Source organism: Rana temporaria, chromosome 3, assembly GCF_905171775.1.
Source record: "Rana temporaria chromosome 3, aRanTem1.1, whole genome shotgun sequence".
NCBI classification, from domain to species: Eukaryota; Metazoa; Chordata; class Amphibia; order Anura; family Ranidae; genus Rana; species Rana temporaria.
Genome location: NC_053491.1, coordinates 394455017 through 394473476, shown reverse-complemented (window position 1 = coordinate 394473476; position 18460 = coordinate 394455017). Strand labels below are relative to the sequence as shown.

Here is an 18460-nt window from a genome sequence, read left to right as displayed (position 1 = left end):
AATTGAGTTGTACCGTTTATAGGTCACATTAAAAGGTGGGAAAAAAATTCTGAAATGTTTATCTTGGTCTAATTTTTTTTACATCATAGAAACCTGAAATATTAAACACGGGTGTGTAGACTTTTTATATCCACTGTACCTATGTGTTCCTGTCCTTAAATCTGCTGTAATGATGTGACGATTTATGTTGCGATCCTGATTTACCTTTTCATCTGAAATCACTAAAAAACAAAATGTATATACAGTGCTATCTCACACACAATAATACACAACACAAAGAAACAGCATGCTAAATAACGACAGACACACTGGAAGAATTTGAATAAAATATATTTGTATTCCTTTAATAAGATTACAGCCAAAATGTTTCTTGTGTGGCACAACTTACCCGATCTACCACAATCAGCTCTGTGTACAGTTATTTGTGCTATAGTATGCAGTAAAGACTTTCCTCAACAACAGCTTTTCCATTAAATGCAAATAGAAACATTTTGCTATAGACAGTAATACATCATTCTATCAGGAGACTTCTCTCATGCTGCATGTGTGGTGTTTCTGAGCAGCATTAGTCAGATCACTCATCTCTTCTCAAAGCACCCTGCTCTAAAGAGAGGCCAGAATTGAAAAGGGTCAGTCTACACAACACTAAGAATTAACCATAAATGTTGCACCTTACAGGAAACCCAGCAGATATTTGGGTCAGAATTTCTAGCTTGGTCTACCCGTCAGACATTAAAGGAAGGCCTTAGTGTCCCTGTTTGATGTTTGCAGTTAGTGGATAGAGAATTTGGAAAGTGACTGCTGCTGAGGTGCATGGAGCAAGTGAATGGAACATCAGCAAGTGGATCTTGAAGCTGGAACTCATCCTAAGATGTATTAGAAACTCTTGGATATCATAAAACACAGGCCTTCACCCAAAAATAAAATATCAATTTTGAGTGAACTCAAGTGTAAGACCAAACCTGTTAAATCCCAACTCTACTTTATGTTTAAATCAGCTAAATACATTTAAAGTGTATCAAAATAAAAAGGTGTGCAAAGTCTCAGGCCACAACCCAAGTAGAAAAGCCGGTCCCTGCCAACATTTTGCAGAAAAGGATCATCACTGCCCTCTCAGTACAGAAGCAGTGGTCTCTCTGCAGCATTTCCAACATCCCCCTTCTGTGTCAAGGCCTATAAGCTCCACAAATCAGTAAAGCTTGTGTCCCCTACTTATTGGAGAGCGCAAGTTGTTTATCAAGGGTGTGCCAGATCTCTAAAGAGAAACCACTGCTTCCAAAGAATGAGCATGGGCCCATTATTCTGCAGCCTCATGGCAGGGGACAGATTTTTACCCTTTAAATAAATGAAAACTATTTTGCATACATTTGTTACAAAGCACCAAATATGTAATTAGCTTAGGGTCTGTGTTGACAGGCTTCGATTTGCATCAAAAGGGTTTTCACTTCCCAGTCTATGAAATGCAAACTTGGCTTGAAGCCAGTCAAATGCAGGTCAGAAATAAGTCAACCTGCAGGTCACATGCATTTTTAAATGAACTCTGACCGATTTTAGAAGCATCTATAAATAATGCAATTGACATAAGCCCAAATCCCATTGACACAGGCCCTTAAACTTAAAGTTCAGCTGGGCTTTAAAATACAGAGCAGAGATCCAGCCTGATCCCCAAGAATCCACTGTAATACATCAAGAGTGATGGTACATCAGAATAGCCCATGTAGGAGTTCATAGGGTGATCTTTTTCTGACCACATCAGGAAAAATAAAATTCTGCTTTATGAGACAAGCCTTCCCGAATACTTTCCGTGTAAGCGCTGTGGAAGACTATACAGTGTTTCGCTACATGGAACCCCCCTCAAAAAAAGCTTATTTAGTACATCTCACCAAATTTCCAAAACTACATGTCACAACACTTTTTTTTTGTCGCTTATTACTAATTTTTTTTTTTCAGAATCACAGAATACTTAAGACTATGATACAGCAAAAAACTAGGAAGGATCGAAGATCTAGGATCGATAACAGTCTCCAGGCATAGTCTGTCATGAAATTCACAAGACAACATGCGCTTTTTAAAGGATTCTCTTCGAAATTAGTCAAAAATAATTCAATATATCTAGATATAGAGGCATAAATAGTTATAATTTTTGTTTATCCATAGACACACAAACGCACATTACTCTAAACACAGCGTTTGGGTACTTGTACAGTAGATGACGACATGAAGAAAGTCTTGACACATATGTAGCATTTTTTATTCAACATTTGAAAAACTAGAACAACTCTAAAGTTTAATTTTCTTTTTTAAATTTTTCTGCATAAAGTATACGGAAGGTGGAACTAAAAAATACACCAAAGCCCTTTCCCAGCGTTAGAAGCTTAGATTAAATATTAAAATGTCTCTGTTAGCCCTAGGAATTTCATAATACTTTAACTTTAGACCAACAGGGAAGTCACCTGAAATTTGAGTGGATGATCTACAGACCAATTAATGACTGTTAAACAAAATAAAAATACACTGAATATTAAAGAACTTTTTGTTTTTAGTTACTGTGTAAATCTCTCCCATCCAGTCATTATTACTGACCTACTTGCAGAAAAAAAAAAAAAAGGTATCCGTTTAGGAGTAAGTAGCAGCTTAAAGAAGTAATCAGGCTGCACATTACACAACCCAAGCAGTCTTCTTTTTGGAAACCTACCAGCGATTAGGAGGGAAATTTTGGAAATGGTCCTCCATCTGACCCAGACAGAGCTTGTTCTTTTATTCTGTCAAATGTGCCTGAAAAATTATTAAAGTGTATGTAAAGTCAGAACTTTTTTCAATCTTTGCATAGAGTAGGGAGAGGCTTAAACCCATACCAGGTTATTTTTGTGCTGCCTCTGTACATCTGGGAAGATTTTACTTCCCTTCCTGTAAAGACACACAAGGAATTGGAAGCAATTTTCCATCTCGGCCAGTTAACATGCGTCCCAATTTAAGAATTTTCCCTCACTTCTTGCATTGGTGACAATTCTTGAATTTTGCATTTCCCATCACTTACTCCAGTGGGAACAGGCCGCAATATAAACCAGACAGGATTTAACCCTTCTCCACTATTTTCCAAAAAAAAAAAAGAAAAAAGTCTTTATATACACTTTAAATACAACTCTGGAATATAACTAGGGAACGTTTCACCTGCAGACGTCATTTAAAGGACCAGAATTAATCAAATCAGGATTTTATTTTGAAACATGAATATGCTGAAACAATAACAGAACACAAATTTGAAAAAATTAAATGCTAAAAAGGGCAACTTTGGAATTCTACATACAATAGCCACTGTGGCTGCTTAACTGGGGAAAATAAAAAACAAACAAACAAAAAAAAGTAATAAATAACGCCCTTAATGGCGTAAACCCAGCATTAGGATTTTAAGGTCTGCCACAATTTCCTGTAACATACTTTAGATAAATACAAACACTATTCTTGCTATTACCTAAGGCTGGGCTGCCAACTAAAGGAGTCACATGGCTGCCTTAAAAGATAAAAACTGAGCACAAAAAAGGTATACTTTATAAATGGAAAATGGAGCATCTAAACCTCCGCCCTTCCGCAGAAACAAAAAAAATAACTTTTCGCCCACCATTAAATAAGACAAAAAAAATTCATAAAAACAAGAAAAAAAAAATTACAGAACTGCAACGCTTAAAAAAATATATAATCCACATTACAGAAAAGGTCACTTCCAACAAATCATACTAAGAAGTGAACGAGCAGGATCAATGCAAGGCACTGCCCACAACAGCGACCAATAAAAATAAAGTTAAATCAGAAAGAAAAAAATACAGCAAGAAACAAGCAGGACTGTTGCTTCCTCGATGTGCTGATTTCGCACTTAATTGCAATGGGCCCTTTTCAAAACAAAAGACCGATACTGTCAAAGTAACAGTGCCTTGGCTTTGAAATATGGGAGGGAAAGAAAACAAAAGTTAAAATCAAAAACATCAAGATTCCCTGCTCTACTGAATGTAGGTGAATTCATTTCTAGAGTCCACCATATCTTCCTTATATAATATTATATACAGGTTATGTTGCATTGAACTCCCAGTGAACAGATTACAGGTTACTACGAGAACTAGGTGCACGCTAGAGGCAGGGAGGGGAAGGGGCTTGAATGTCACTGCACTGACTCCACATAGTTTGCAGGGTACAAGCCCACTTGTCCACCATCCAGACGACCTTTGCACCAACCCTGTTCATCCTCGTCTTCGATTTTCGTCAATTCCTCACCTATAAGGGAGAAAAGGCAAAAGGTGAAATTACTGAGGTCATTGGTCTCTAGAAAATGGAAAGGCTGCATTCTCAGTTTGAGGTCACTGTTCTCTATTCAATGGATAGTCTGCATTCTCAGAGATGTCACAGTTCTCCAGTGATTGAATAGGCTGCATTCTACAACCACAATTCCAAAAAAGTTGGGACGCTGTGTGAAATTTACATATAAATAGAATACAATGATTTACAAATCTCAAACACATTTTATTCACAGTAGAAAACATATCAAATGCTTAAAAAACTTACCATTGTAAAGAGAGAGAGGAGAAAAAAAAAAAAAAAAGGTGATTAGAGGTCGACCGATATATCGGCTGGCCGATATTTGGCGTTTTTTAATTAATCGGCATCAGCCGATTTGTGCTTTAAAAAAGCCGATTTAAACTTCAGCACCGCGACTTGCAAAAAGCTTCTGTAATAGAAGTCAATGCAAGTTGCCTGAAGCTTCCCGTAGAAGACTTCTCTCTCTCTCTCTCCTGGGCAGACTGCCAAGTTTTAGAAAAGATATACAATGTTGCTACTTGTCAATGAACTGAACTCCGTGTAGGAGAATTCTCAGTTTAACCATTTAAAGGCTAAATCTTTTTTGACACTTGTTGCATACAAGTAAAAATCCTGTATTTTCTGCTAGAAAATCACTTGGAACCCCCAAACATTATATATTTTTTTTTAGCAGAGACCCTAGGAAATAAAATGGCGATTGCTGCAATATTTAATGTTACACGGTATTTGCGCAGCGGTCTTTCAAACTATTTTTTTGGGGAAAAAATATACTTTAACAAATAAAATAAAAAATAACTAAACAGTAAAGTTAGCCCATATTTTTTTTTTCGTCCAAAAGTTTTCATTACCTGTTTTTGTGTAAATAAAAAATGTAATACACAAAAACAGGTACCGTATTTTTCGCCTTATAAGACGCACTTTTTCTTCCCCAAAACTGGGGGGGGGGGGAAAGTTGGTGCGTCTTATAAGACGAAGATACCATTTTTTTACTCACCGATCCGACCGATCCGATCCGCGGAGCGCACCGCCGCCGTGGTCTTAGGAAAGGCCGCGGCTTTGGCCTAGCTCCGGAGCGGTCGGCCATCTTGGTACACCCGGCGGCGGTGCACGCTGAGCAGAGGGCTCGCGTGGGGGCTCCTACCAGAGCGATCTGCAACAGTGAGTTGGGGGCAATGTTACTGGCTGGCTATGTGGGGGCAATGTTACTGGCTGGCTATGTGGGGGCAATGTTACTGGCTGGCTATGTGGGGGCAATGTTACTGGCTACTATGTGGGGGCAATGTTACTGGCTATTATGTGGGGGCAATGTTACTGGCTAATATTATGTGGGGGCAATGTTACTGGCTATTATTATGTGGGGGCAATGTTACTGGCTATTATTATGCGGGGGCAATGTTACTGGCTATTATTATGCGGGGCAATGTTACTGGCTATTATTATGCGGGGGCAATGTTACTGGCTATTACTATGTGGGGGCAATGTTACTGGCTATTACTATGTGGGGGCAATGTTACTGGCTATTACTATGTGGGGGCAATGTTACTGGCTATTACTATGTGGGGGCAATGTTACTGGCTATTACTAATGTGGGAGTGGTGTGATGGTGATGACGAGTGGGGGGCAAATATTTTACTACAGTATTTGGGTCAGAATCTTTTTTTTTTCTAGATTTTCCTCCTTTAAAATTGGGTGCGTCTTATATTCCAGTGCGTCTTATACGGCGAAAAATACGGTAATGAACATTTTTGGACGGAAAACAAAATATGGGCTAACTTTACTGTTTAGCCCAAAAGCGCCTGAAAAATCGGCCTAACATATCGGCCCAAAAAAATCGGCATCATAAATCGGCTGCCGCGATTTCTAAATATCGGCATCGACATTGGCCAGAGAAAAACCCATATCGGTCGACCTCTAAAGGTGATCTTAGAAATTTATGGCAGAAACACACCTCAAGAAGCTTGACAGGGCAACAAAAAGCTGGCAAAGTAAGTGGCAATAACAAGAAAGAGCAACCAATTAGGTTAATTGGAAAAAGGTCAGTAACATGATTGGGTATAAAAAGGGCATCTATAAGAGTCAGTGTCTCAGAAGTAACGATGGGCAGAGGTTCACCAATCTCTGAAAATCTGCATCTATAAAATTGTTAAACAGTTTCAGAATGTTCCTCAACATAAAATTGCAAAGGCTTTAAATATATCATCACATTCAGTACATATAAAGAGATTCAGAGAATCTGGAGAACACTCTGTGCACAAGTGACAAGGCCAAAATGCAGTATCTGATCTTCATACTGCACTGGATTAAAAACTGGTAGGATTCTGTAAGGTGTGTGTAAATGCAAGAAACTTGAGCGCTGCCATGCCAGACCTCAAATAAGTGATAATTACCAATATTGTGAACAGCTGAAACCACACAGAGTGCACTCAAAACACGAACATATAATATAATATTTACACAAGGATAATGGCGCACTTATTAAATAAAAATGACATCAAAACGAGAGATGTATTGTATAGATCTCTATCTTTCTATATCTCTCTGCCCAAGTCCAGTGCAGAAAATGGTAAAAAAAAGTGCAAAATATATATGAAGATATGCATGGTAAATTAGTCCATTTGATAAAAGGAGAAACCAACGCCAATGGCCGAGGAGATCAGACAGAAAAAAACACCACCAGTAAGTGTAAAGATTAGCCGCTCACCTCCAGAGAAGACCAAAAGGTCAGAGGAGGCGAGTGTCATCTTACCGTTATGTAAGCAGTTACTGAAAAAAATGTACTTTTAAATTGGCATTATTGTACTATGGATATTTTTGTTCTCTCTGAGTGAGTGTAAGAGGCACATTATTGGATTGAGTCGCCACAGACCTATTGGAATCTTCAGTGGCGATTTGATGTTTCTCTGACCCTATGATTATATCTGTAGTGGCGTTTGAGGATGGAGGCTTAAAGCGGAGCTCCGCTGTAAAAAAAAAAAATATTAAAAGCCAGCAGCTACAAATACTGCAGCTGCTGACTTTTAATATATGGACACTTACTTGTCCTGGAGTCCAGCGACGTCGGCAGCAGAAGACGAGCAATCGCTCGTCTCTCAGCTGCCCCCACCGCCATCAGCGGTGAGGGAACCAGGAAGTGAAGCGTTGCGGCTTCACTGCCCGATTCCCTAGTGCGCATGCGCGAGTCGTGCTGTGCCGTGCTCACTGGTCCCCGCTGTGTCCTGGGAGCCGTGTGTTTCCCAGAACACAACGGGGGGACGGGAACTGACGAACTACCTGCAGTGTCTCTCCCTGGAAGTGGGTGCAAATACGTGTCTTAGACAGGTAGCTGCACCCCCCTCCCCCCGAAAGCTGCCAATTGTGGCACCGGAGGGGGGGAGGGTTCCGATGAGCGGAAGTTCCACTTTAGGGTGGAGCTCCACTTTAAGACCGGAGGGTGTCTGCATAGATGTACCAGCTGGGTTTCCATCAGCTATTTTGTGTGCTTTATCTGACCTTTTGGTCTTCTCTGGAGGTGAGCGGCCAATCTTTACACTTACTGGTGATGTTTTTTTTTTCGTCTGATCTCCTCCGCAATTGAAGTTGGTTTCTCCTTTATGAAATGGACTAATTTACCATCCTTATCTTCATATATTTTTGCATGATAACATGCACACAAGTTGACACAAAGGGGTTTAATTGGCTATTAAAAGATAACTATCCTCACTTGTGATCTGTTTCCTTGCAATTAGTGTGTGTGTATATATATATATATATATATATAAAAGGTCAATGAGTTTCTGGACTCCTGCATCTTTCATCCAGTGCTGCACTGACATTTCTGGATTCTGAGTCATGGGGAAAGAAAAAGAATTGTCAAAGGATCTGCGGGAAAAGGTAGTTGAACTGTATAAAAACAGGAAAAAGGGATATAAAAAGATATCCAAGGAATTGAGAATGTCAATCAGCGGTGTTCAAACTCTAATCAAGAAGTGGGAAACGAGGGGTTCTGTTGAAACCAAACCACAGCCAGGTAGACCAACTAAAATTTCAGCCACAACTGCCAGGACAATTGTTCGGGAGAAAAACCCACGAATAACTTCAGGTGAAATACAGGACTCTCTGAAAATATGTGATGTGGCCATTTCAAGATGCACTTGAAGAAAGATTGGTTGCATGGTCAATTTGCCAGAAGAAAACCATTACTACGCAAATGCCATAAAGTATCCCACTTACAATACACCAAACAGCACAGAGACAAACCTCAAACCTTCTGGCACAAAGTCATTTGGAGCAAAATTGAGCTTTTTGGCCACAACCATAAACGCTACATTTGAAGAGGAGTCAACAAAGCCTACGATGAATGGTACCAAGGTGGATCGCTGATGTTTTGGGGATGTGCGAGCTACAAAAGGCACAGGAAATTTGGTCAAAATCAGCTAAGTCTACCTGTCATTGGCTACAGCAGAATAAAGTGAAGGTTCTGGAGTTCCCATCTCAGTCCCCTGACCTCAAAATCATTGAGCCACTCTGGGGAAATCTCAAACGTGCAGTTCATGCAAGACAGCCCAAGAATTTACAGGAACTGGAGGCTTTTTACCAAGAGGAATGGGCAGCTTTACCATCTGAGAAGATAAAGAGCCTCATCCACAAAAGACTTCAAGTTGTCATTGATGTTAAAGGGGGCAATACACAATATTAAGAACTGGGGTATGTAAACTTTTGATCAGGGTCATTTGGGTAGTTTCTGTTGCCATTCTGATTTAAAAGGAGTAAGCATAGTTGATTGATAATAAATGGCTTCAGCCAAACACGAACCATGAGTGAAAGAAATCAAATTCTGCCAGGGTATGTAAACTTATGAGTACAACTATATATAAATATATAAATAGTACACACACACACACACACACACACGATTTTATACCATTAATGGCTTAGCTTCACGTTTTTAGTGACCTAATTTTATTTGTTCTTATTTTTGTTTGAGGTCATAAATGTTTTATTGAATAAGTGCACCATTTTCCTTGTTTAAAATAGGATTCTGTGAGGGACATCACTGCATGGCCTCAGGAAAACTTCCAAAAATCACTGTGTCTGAACACAGTTCGCAAAAGCAACTTAAAGTTCTATCAAGCAAACAAGAAGCCATATCCGAACAAGATTCAGAAAACACCTCCATATTCTCAGGCCAAAGCTCATTTAAAATGGTCTGTTGCAAAGTGGAAAACTGTTCTGTGGTCAGACAAATTAAAATTGTACATTTTTGGCAAGCATGGGGAGAGGGACTTTCTGGCTGATCAGTGCTCAGTGCCTGCATCTCTGATGGTATAGGGGTGCATATGGAATGGGCAGCTTAAACATCTGGAAAGGCATCATCATCAATGCTGAAATATATATCTAGGTTTTAGATAAACATATGCTCAGGCAAAAATGAGACATTCTTCTCCCAAATCTGGTCTCATCAGTTCCCAGACATTTACAGAATATTGTTAAAAGAAGAAGATATGCTACACAGTGGTAAACCTGGACCTGTCGCAACTTTTTTGAGACATGGTGCTGCCATCCATTTTAAAATTACCATTAAAATTTACCATTTAAATATGTACATTAAACATTTTATGTTTTCTATTGTGAATAAAAGATGGGTTTATGAGATTTGCAAATCATTGCATTCTGTTTTTATGTAAATTTTACACAGCATCTCAACTTTTTGGGAATTGGGGCTGTAAGTTATGTTGCTGGTCTCTAGTGGATTGATAGGCTACATTCTCAGTAAAGTCATTGGTTTTAAAAAAAATTAACAGGCTGCATGCTATGTCATTAGTCTAGTGAAGAAGTAGGCTGCATTTTCAGTTATGACCATCTCAAACTGCAAGCCAGAGGGATGTTTAGGGTTCTAAAATTATCCTAATAATTTCCTTACCCGCTTTAAAGCTTAGCTCATCCGTCTCCTGACCTTCATAGTCATAAAGCGCCCGGACTCGGACTTCCACTGTGCCTGGAGTTTCTTCATCAAATGGGTTACTGTCACCATTTGCATCACTGCTGGTGAAGGGATTATTAGATTCATCATCAGACCATTCGGTGGGGTAAGTCTTCTCATAGCTGCTAACACTAGAACACAAGAAATGAATTGGTAAGGAAGTATTCCATGAAGCTGAAGGGAGAATCAACACTCAGTCTGTAGAAGCATTGCACAAGACCATAACATACTGTATTCTTACAATTGAGACTAAAACAACAAGTTTTCTACTTTAAGTGGTTGTAAACCTCTGACATAAAACATCAACAAATTATATGGATCCATAGTGTGTACTTGTTTCAATTCAGAGCACCAAGTGGCATTTCTGTCTGTTGCCTCGCTCCTCTGCTATCTGCAGGAGTTACATAGTTAGGTTGAAAAAAGACAGAAGCCAGTCCCCTGCTTTCTAAAAGTTCAGACAAGCTGTATAAATGATGGGTTTTGAACAGCTGTAGAGAAGAAAATACTGAAGATAAACAGGTACAACAGCACATAGGGGTGGGTGTGGAGTCTGGACATACAATGTGTCAGAGCCGATTGGAGGAAAGGCACTCCCCCCTCCACATAGGCCAGTGGTTATCAACCTGGGGGTCGGGACCCCCTCGAGGGTCGAATGATGATTTGGGGCCACCAAGCATGGCTATCACTAGAGCCTATGGCCAGCCGGCTGTTCCTGGAGCCCGCAGCTGCCCACTCAGCCTACTTCAAAGGCACCCATTCAGTTCACGGCAGGGCTGGGGGGCAGAGACTAAAGGTCAGCTGACTGATGAGGAATGTGAAGTGGGAGGGCCTGAAGGAGACCCTATCTCCTGATTTCGGCATAGGTGTCACTGCTACGAGACACCACAAATTCGGAGACACAGTGAAGCCAGAGACACAGTGAGCAACACTACCTGTGATTACAGTTGCCTTTAAAAAGGACTCAGGTAGTGCTAAATGTCTGTGGGTTAGGGGCACAAATTACTTGTCTTGCCTTGGGTGCTGACAACCCACGCTACGAAAATAATTTTACTGCTAGGGGTCCCCAAAACTTGGGACATTTTATCAAGGGGTCACGGCACTAGAAGGTTGAGAACCACTGACATAAGCAGAGAAACAAAGTTACATGCAGAGCTGTACTGTGTCTAGACAAGCTCTCTGCTTAGACATCTCTAAGTTACCTCCCTGACACAAATTTACAGCTACTGTTGTCTCCTGTGTCGGAGAACTTGTCAGAAGTTATCATGCACAGAGGAACGGCCTAGCAGAAAGACACAGCACTTAGGGTTTTGAGGGGGGGGGGGGGGGTTAGATAAGTAAACAACACAGATAGATCAACAACAACAACTTTAAAGCCGTCTATATGAGGGGAAACCTGTAAAGATAATGCTTTAGTTAGACATACTAAACAGGATAGCATTGTTAGCACTTAAAGCCTAACCCCCAAGAAAAAAATAAATAAAACAATTACCCTTGCAGGGTCACACCTGTATTGAAAAGCTTAAGGGGTAGTTCACACCAGAACCGCACAGGAATGCATTCCTGTGTGTTCTCCTGCAGTGCAATTTTGTAGCCCATTGATTTGAATATGAGGTGCTTCAGATCACGTGGCACTTATTGGCTGCACAGTAATTACATTGTCGAGAGCCTGTCCTGCTGGGTACTGACCATCCGTAGTTGACCATGAGTTGTTGCATGACAGTTTATTATATAGTTGTCACATTAAGTAAACCTATAACGGTTTTAGATCAATTTTATTTTAATGCTTTTTCCAAGTGTATGCTTTTTCATACAGACGTGGTTTCACTTTTTAATTTTGCTGTATTTTATATACAATTTGTTATAGAATACACGGTTCACCCCATGGCACTGGTGTAACAGCACATTAGGAGCCGTTTGCCTTCAGACTGAGTGAAACTTGGTCGGGAAAGATCTGACCATGCAGGTGCGAGAGTCTTCGACTCATTCGAGTATGTAAATTTCAGCTTGCGTTGTGAAGAAGTTTTGGACCTCTCTGAAACCACAGGTCTGGAAAATCTGTGACCTAAAGCTAGGCAAACTGTGATCGATGTCCCCTCACTCATTGGAGTGAGGGTGCACCTTCATTGGGTAGAAGGTTCTAAGTTCCAAGTCTTCTGCCGAAAGGACGGAATTTTGGCTCAAAAGTAGAAGCCTGGGTAGAGCATTGAGCTGATCTGTGTTTTTAGGAGATGAAAGACCCTGAGGGTGCGATATGTGTGATGCGTCTATATGGGTAGCTTAAGAGTGCATGTAAATAGAAATCACACCCATTCTGAAGATCTGTGTCATAACTTGCTCTAGAGCAGAGGTCTTCACATTTTGTACTTCAAAGGCCACATCATATATTTTACAGATATTTGTGGGCTGACAACTGTCAAAAAAAGAGATTTTTAATACAGCTTACCTGTAAAATCTTTTTCTTGGAGTACATCACGGGACACAGAGCGGCATTCATTACTATATGGGTTATATGGAGTACCTTCAGGTGTAGACACTGGCAATCTCAAACAGGAAATGCCCCTCCCTATATAACCCCCTCCCATAGGAGGAGTACCTCAGTTTTGTAGCAAGCAGTATGCCTCCCAAAATGGTCCTCAAAAAAGAGGGGTGGGAGCTCTGTGTCCCGTGATGTACTCCAAGAAAAAGATTTTACAGGTAAGCTGTATTAAAAATCTCTTTTTCTTTATCGTACATCACGGGACACAGAGCGGCATTCATTACTATATGGGATGTCCCAAAGCAATGCTTACAATGAGGGGAGGGAGAACATCTCCAAGACAAAAGGATTTAATTTAGAGATATACTCAAATCATAATAAATCCAACTTAGTTGAGAAAAATAATTTTAAATTTTAAATTTAACTCAAAAAAGAGGAGCCCCCGGAATCCGAGGGTCTCAAACTGCAGCCTGCAGCACTGCCTGCCCGAAGGCAGTATCAGTATTCCTTCTTACGTCCAACTTGTAGAATTTTGTAAACGTGTGGACAGAAGACCGGGTTGCCGCCTTGCAAACTTGAGCCATAGAGATCTGGTGGTGTGCTGCCCAGGAGGCGCCCATGGCTCTAGTAGAATGAGCCTTTAATGATACTGGAGGAGGCAACCCTTTCAAGCCGTAGGCCTGAGTGATTAATTGCTTAATCCACCTAGAAATGGTGGACTTTGCAGCTGCCTGCCCCTTCTTGGGCCCCTCCGGTAGAATGAACAGCACATCTGTTTTCCGGATCTTCTTTGTAGCTTTAAGATAGGCCTTCATGGCCCTGACAATATCCAAGGTATGCAGCAACCCTTCCTTTCTGGAAGTAGGTTTAGGGAAGAAGGATGGTAATACCAAATCCTGGTTCAAATGAAAACTGGATATGACCTTCGGTAGGAAGGAAGGATGAGGGCGGAGAACGACCCTGTCCTTATGAAAAACAAGATATGGTTCCTTACAGGATAAGGCCGCTAGCTCCGAAACTCTTCTTGCGGAAACTATGGCAACCAAAAATACTAACTTCCTTGTCAGTAGAACCAAAGGAATTTCAGCCAACGGCTCAAATGGTTGTTTCTGTAAACTTGACAGAACAAGATTTAAATCCCACGGACAAAGCGGGGATTTAACTGGAGGTCTAATACGTAAGACCCCTTGAAGGAAGGTCTTAACCAGCGAGTGGGTGGCCAGCGGCCGCTGAAACCACACTGACAGAGCAGAAATCTGTCCTTTGATTGTGCTTAATGCCAATCCTTTATCCACTCCTAGCTGGAGAAAACTTAATACTCTATCGATGGTAAATTTGCGAGAAAAGCCATCGCTTGGACTCACACCAGCCTACATAGGCCTTCCAGACCCTGTAATAAATCACCCTAGAGACCGGTTTCCTGGCTCTGATTAGGGTAGAGACTACTTTCTGAGACAGACCTCTACCCCTGAGAATCAGGGATTCAGCTTCCAGGCCGTCAAATTTAGATGCCGTAAGGCAGGGTGGAGGATCGGACCTTGCGATAGCAGGTCTGGCCGTAGAGGAAGAGTCCAAGGGTCTCCCACTACCATCTTTAGGATGAGTGAGTACCATGCCCTTCTGGGCCATGCTGGAGCTACCAGGATGACTGGTATGTGTTCCACCCGGATCCTGCGCAGCAGGCGGGGTAGTAACTGGAGCGGGGGAAACGCATAAAGAAGTTTGAACTGATGCCAAGGGCAAACCAACGCATCGGTTCCGCAGGCCATCGGATCCCTTGAGCGGGATATGAACCTGTCTAGTTTCTTGTTGAGTCTCGATGCCATGATATCCACGTCCGGCACTCCCCATCTTTGGCAGAGTGCTTGAAAGACTTGTGGATGCAGAGACCATTCCCCCGGCCATAGAGTCTGGCGGCTTAAGAAGTCCGCCTGAAAGTTGTCCACTCCTGGAATGAATATTGCCGATATGCAGGGCACATGCGCCTCTGCCCATAGGAGAATCAAGCTCACCTCTCTCTGAGCGGCTTGACTCCTGGTTCCCCCTTGGTGATTTATGTATGCCACGGCCGTGGCATTGTCTGATTGAATTCTCACCGGGAACCCCTGCAATTTTGACGTCCAAGCCCTGAGGGCTAGTCGAGCAGCTCTGAGCTCCAAGATGTTGATGGGCAACTGCTTCTCTGGCTTTGCCCAAGTACCTTGGCGAGTGCAACCATCCAAAATTGCTCCCCAGCCCGTCAGGCTGGCGTCTGTGGTCACTATCTTCCAAGCCACTGGGCTGAAAGACTTCCCCTTCAGTAGATTCTGAGGGTCTAACCACCAACACAGACTTTGTCGGACTCTTGATAAGAGCGGCAACGGGATATCCAAGGCCTGTGGCCTTCTGCTCCATGCTGACAGGATGGCTGCCTGTAGGATGCGAGTGTGGCTCTGGGCGTATGGTACCGCCTCGAACGTGGCCACCATCTTGCCTAGTAACCTCATACATAGGCGAATAGTCGGTTCTTTCTTGCTTAGAACCAGTAGGATTAATTCCTTGATGGCTTTTACCTTCCTCAGAGGTAGGAACACTCCTTGTTGTTCTGTGTCTAATCTCATGCCGAGATATTCCAACTGCCTTGTGGGCTGGAAAGCTGACTTTTCTCGATTTAGGACCCAGCCGAACCTCTCGAGGTATTGGACCGTGAGGGCCACTGCTCGCTCCAAGCCGGGAGACGAGTGGTCTATGACTAGGAGGTCGTCCAGGTATGCTAGGATCGTGACCCCTTGGATCCTTAGCTTGGCTAGGATCGGAGCTAGGACCTTCGTGAACACCCGGGGGGCCGTAGCCAACCCGAAGGGAAGCGCCACGAATTGGAAGTGACGCGAAGCCACCATGAAGCGTAGATATCTTTGATGTGGCTGATAAATTGGAACATGAAGGTAGGCATCCTTTATGTCTATGGACGCCATGAAGTCGTCCTTCTGGAGTGTGGCAGCTGCTGACCGCACGGATTCCATCCGAAATGAGCGGATCTTTAGATATGCATTTACCATCTTTAGGTCCAAAATTGGCCTGACATCTCCATTGGGGATGATGAATAGGTTGGAGTAGAAACCCAGCCCCTGTTCCAGGACTGGCCGGAATCCGAGGCGGATCGTTTGGAATCCTCGACTCCTGGAAATGAGGAGGAGGAAACCTTAGGAAATCTAATTTGTAGCCTGTGGCCACGGAAGACCGTACCCACTCGTCGGGAATGCTGGCTTCCCAAATCTCTGAAAAGAGTCGCAGCCTTCCCCCCACCTTCGTGGGTGGGGGCGCCCCTTCATAAGGTTGGCTTGGGGGCTGGTTTTGCTGGTTTGCGAAACCACTGCCTTTTGCCTCTAACAGCCTGTCCTTGTGATTTGCTGTTGAAGCCGAAGTTTGCTTTTGCAGGAGGCCGTCGATACTGCTTGGCATTAGAGGGCCCCTGCCCAGGGGAATACTGTCGTTTAAACGCAGGCCCCTGAACCTTCTTCTTAGTTGGCAAGAGAGTACTCTTGCCGTTTGAAATGGTCTGAATGTATTTATCTAGGTCTTCTCCGAAGAGTCGTCCTCCATGGAAGGGGAACCCTACCAGGAGCTTCTTGCATGGGGGCTCAGCCTCCCAGCTTTTTAACCATAAGAGTCTTCTCATATGGATAAGGGATAACGATAAACGTGACGCTTGCTGGATAGAATCCTTGATTGCGTCTACCGTAAAACATATGGCCTTAGGGACATCCGAAAATTCTTCTGCCTGCTGGGCAGGAATAAGTTTAAGCATCTGCTTAAATTGATCCGATAATGCTTGAGCGACCCCAATCGCAGCCACAGCTGGCTGTACTACTGCCCCTGCAGTAGTGAAGGAGTTCTTAAGTAGTGCTTCCAAGCGCTTATCAACTGGATCCTTGAACACCTGTATGTTTTCTACAGGGCATGTTAACGATTTGTTAACACATGAGATGGCTGCGTCCACTGCAGGAGTAGCCCATCTTTTGGAAAAATTTTCTTCCATAGGATATAGGACAGAGAACTTCTTAGGTGGTAAGAAGATCTTATCTGGCTTGTTCCAATCTTGGAACAAAACTCCCTCTAATAGAGGATGGATCGGAAACACAGCATTGCTTTGAGGCGCCCTCAGTGAGCCCAAAGCTGAAACCGTCGATACCTGGAGATCTGGTACTGGCAAGTTGAATGCCCTATGGACCAAGTCCGACAATCCTTGAATCCACCAGCTCTCCCTCAGGGAGACTGCCCCAGACTCCTCTGTATCCGGATCTTCGATCCCTGAACCTACTTGGTCCTTGTCCAAGAGGTCGTCCAATTCCCCTGAGGAAAGGACCTCCTCTTCTGAGGGTCCGCGCTCGGGCGACGGAGATCTATTCCGCTTACTGCCCCGCATAGCTGTGGCTATCATTTTACCCATGCTTTTCTGCATCTCTTTTAAAGAGGTGAGTAATACCTCCTCCGTGACCATCTTAGGGTTGGACTGACCCGCGTCAGCTCCAGCCCCAGATCCCGATGGCCCCAAGGCTCCCTGTGGGGAAAGCAGCGGCATAGCATTGTCCGAGACCTCAGATTCTCTGGGGGAATCCCCACCTCTTGTACCCTTGTTTTTTGATGCCATGGTACAATACCGAGGTACACCTGCTACTTATTGGTACCTGGGACTTATAAATAGTTAAATGCCCAAACACCTGTTTGGGGGATAAAAAATGCTTCCTCTCCCCTAGATGACACTTTTTTTTTTTTTTTTTTTTTTTTCAAATCTAGGAAAGAAAAAACATTCTGTCCCCCTGAGTAGTATTGCAAGAAAAACTATGAGATGGAAAAGAAACAGCCTATTCCTAGGCTTGAAAACAGTCTTTCTGAAGACTGCAATATTCTTTCTGGCCACTGTGTGTCCTCGGCGCCCCGTGCTTGCCGTTCTGGTCTTTCCTCCTCAGTTCCAAAGTATTGAATGAGCTATATGGAACAAACAAGGAAGGGCCGCCCCTTCCTTAAGCCACTGACCCGCCCTTCCCCCCCAGCAATCTCAAACAGGAAATGCCCCTCCCGACAGGGGGGGGGGTGGGGTTGGGAGGAAGGGACCTCTCTGCTCCAGCAAACTGCAGCCTGCAGCCTGGAACCATGAGGAGGTCGGCGTTTTGCCTGCTTTGCAGGCCGTGAGGAGGAAGACTGAATGGAGCATCGCCTGGAGGCTTGCAGGTAAGCACAGCTCTCTGACACACACATATACTTTTATATCACAGGCCCCACTCAATGCTTTTCCAACACTACAAGGGAGGTCACATCTTATGGGGAATAATACATATAGAGCCATCCTATCTTTATGATATGTGACTAGTTTGCCAGATGCAGTGCATAACTTTAGGCATGTCCCCTGTGACCCCCCAGAAAAAACCTGCTAAGAACCAAGTTCCGCAAGTTTTTCCCCTCACTTACCTGCTCCATGCCGCAGGACTTTGCCAAGCAAGAGGCCCAATCTTCCCCCATCTCGGTGGGGATGTCTAGACCTTCAGGCCCTGGGTTCCTATGAAGGATCCACTGTCCTGGGCCCATATAGCACTCTGGCAACAGAAACATTAGGCACCCAAAGGTTTCTAAGTTCTGGGCCCAGGGTCCAGCTCTCTAAAAAGAAAAGCATTATGGGCTATACCCCAAGGGTTTGGGGTCCGGTTACTGACCACTTTAGCGCTGAGGCTTTTTTGGAC

At 43.1% G+C, this 18460-nt stretch overlaps 1 protein-coding gene across 7 annotated transcripts in view; it reads right to left on the bottom strand.

The window, feature by feature from the left end:
• Positions 1-317: 317 nt before the first annotated feature.
• Positions 318-18460, bottom strand: part of PACSIN2 (protein kinase C and casein kinase substrate in neurons 2) — a 170907-nt gene continuing 152764 nt past the window's right edge. For all 7 annotated transcript variants that reach the window (XM_040345837.1, XM_040345831.1, XM_040345835.1 and 4 more), the window contains 2 exons: positions 10208-10398; positions 318-4266 (listed from right to left, as the gene is read on the bottom strand). In XM_040345837.1, coding sequence (XP_040201771.1) covers positions 4154-4266; positions 10208-10398 — 304 coding nt within the window. In that variant the 3' untranslated portion in view covers positions 318-4153. The remainder of the gene's footprint in view (positions 4267-10207; positions 10399-18460) is intronic.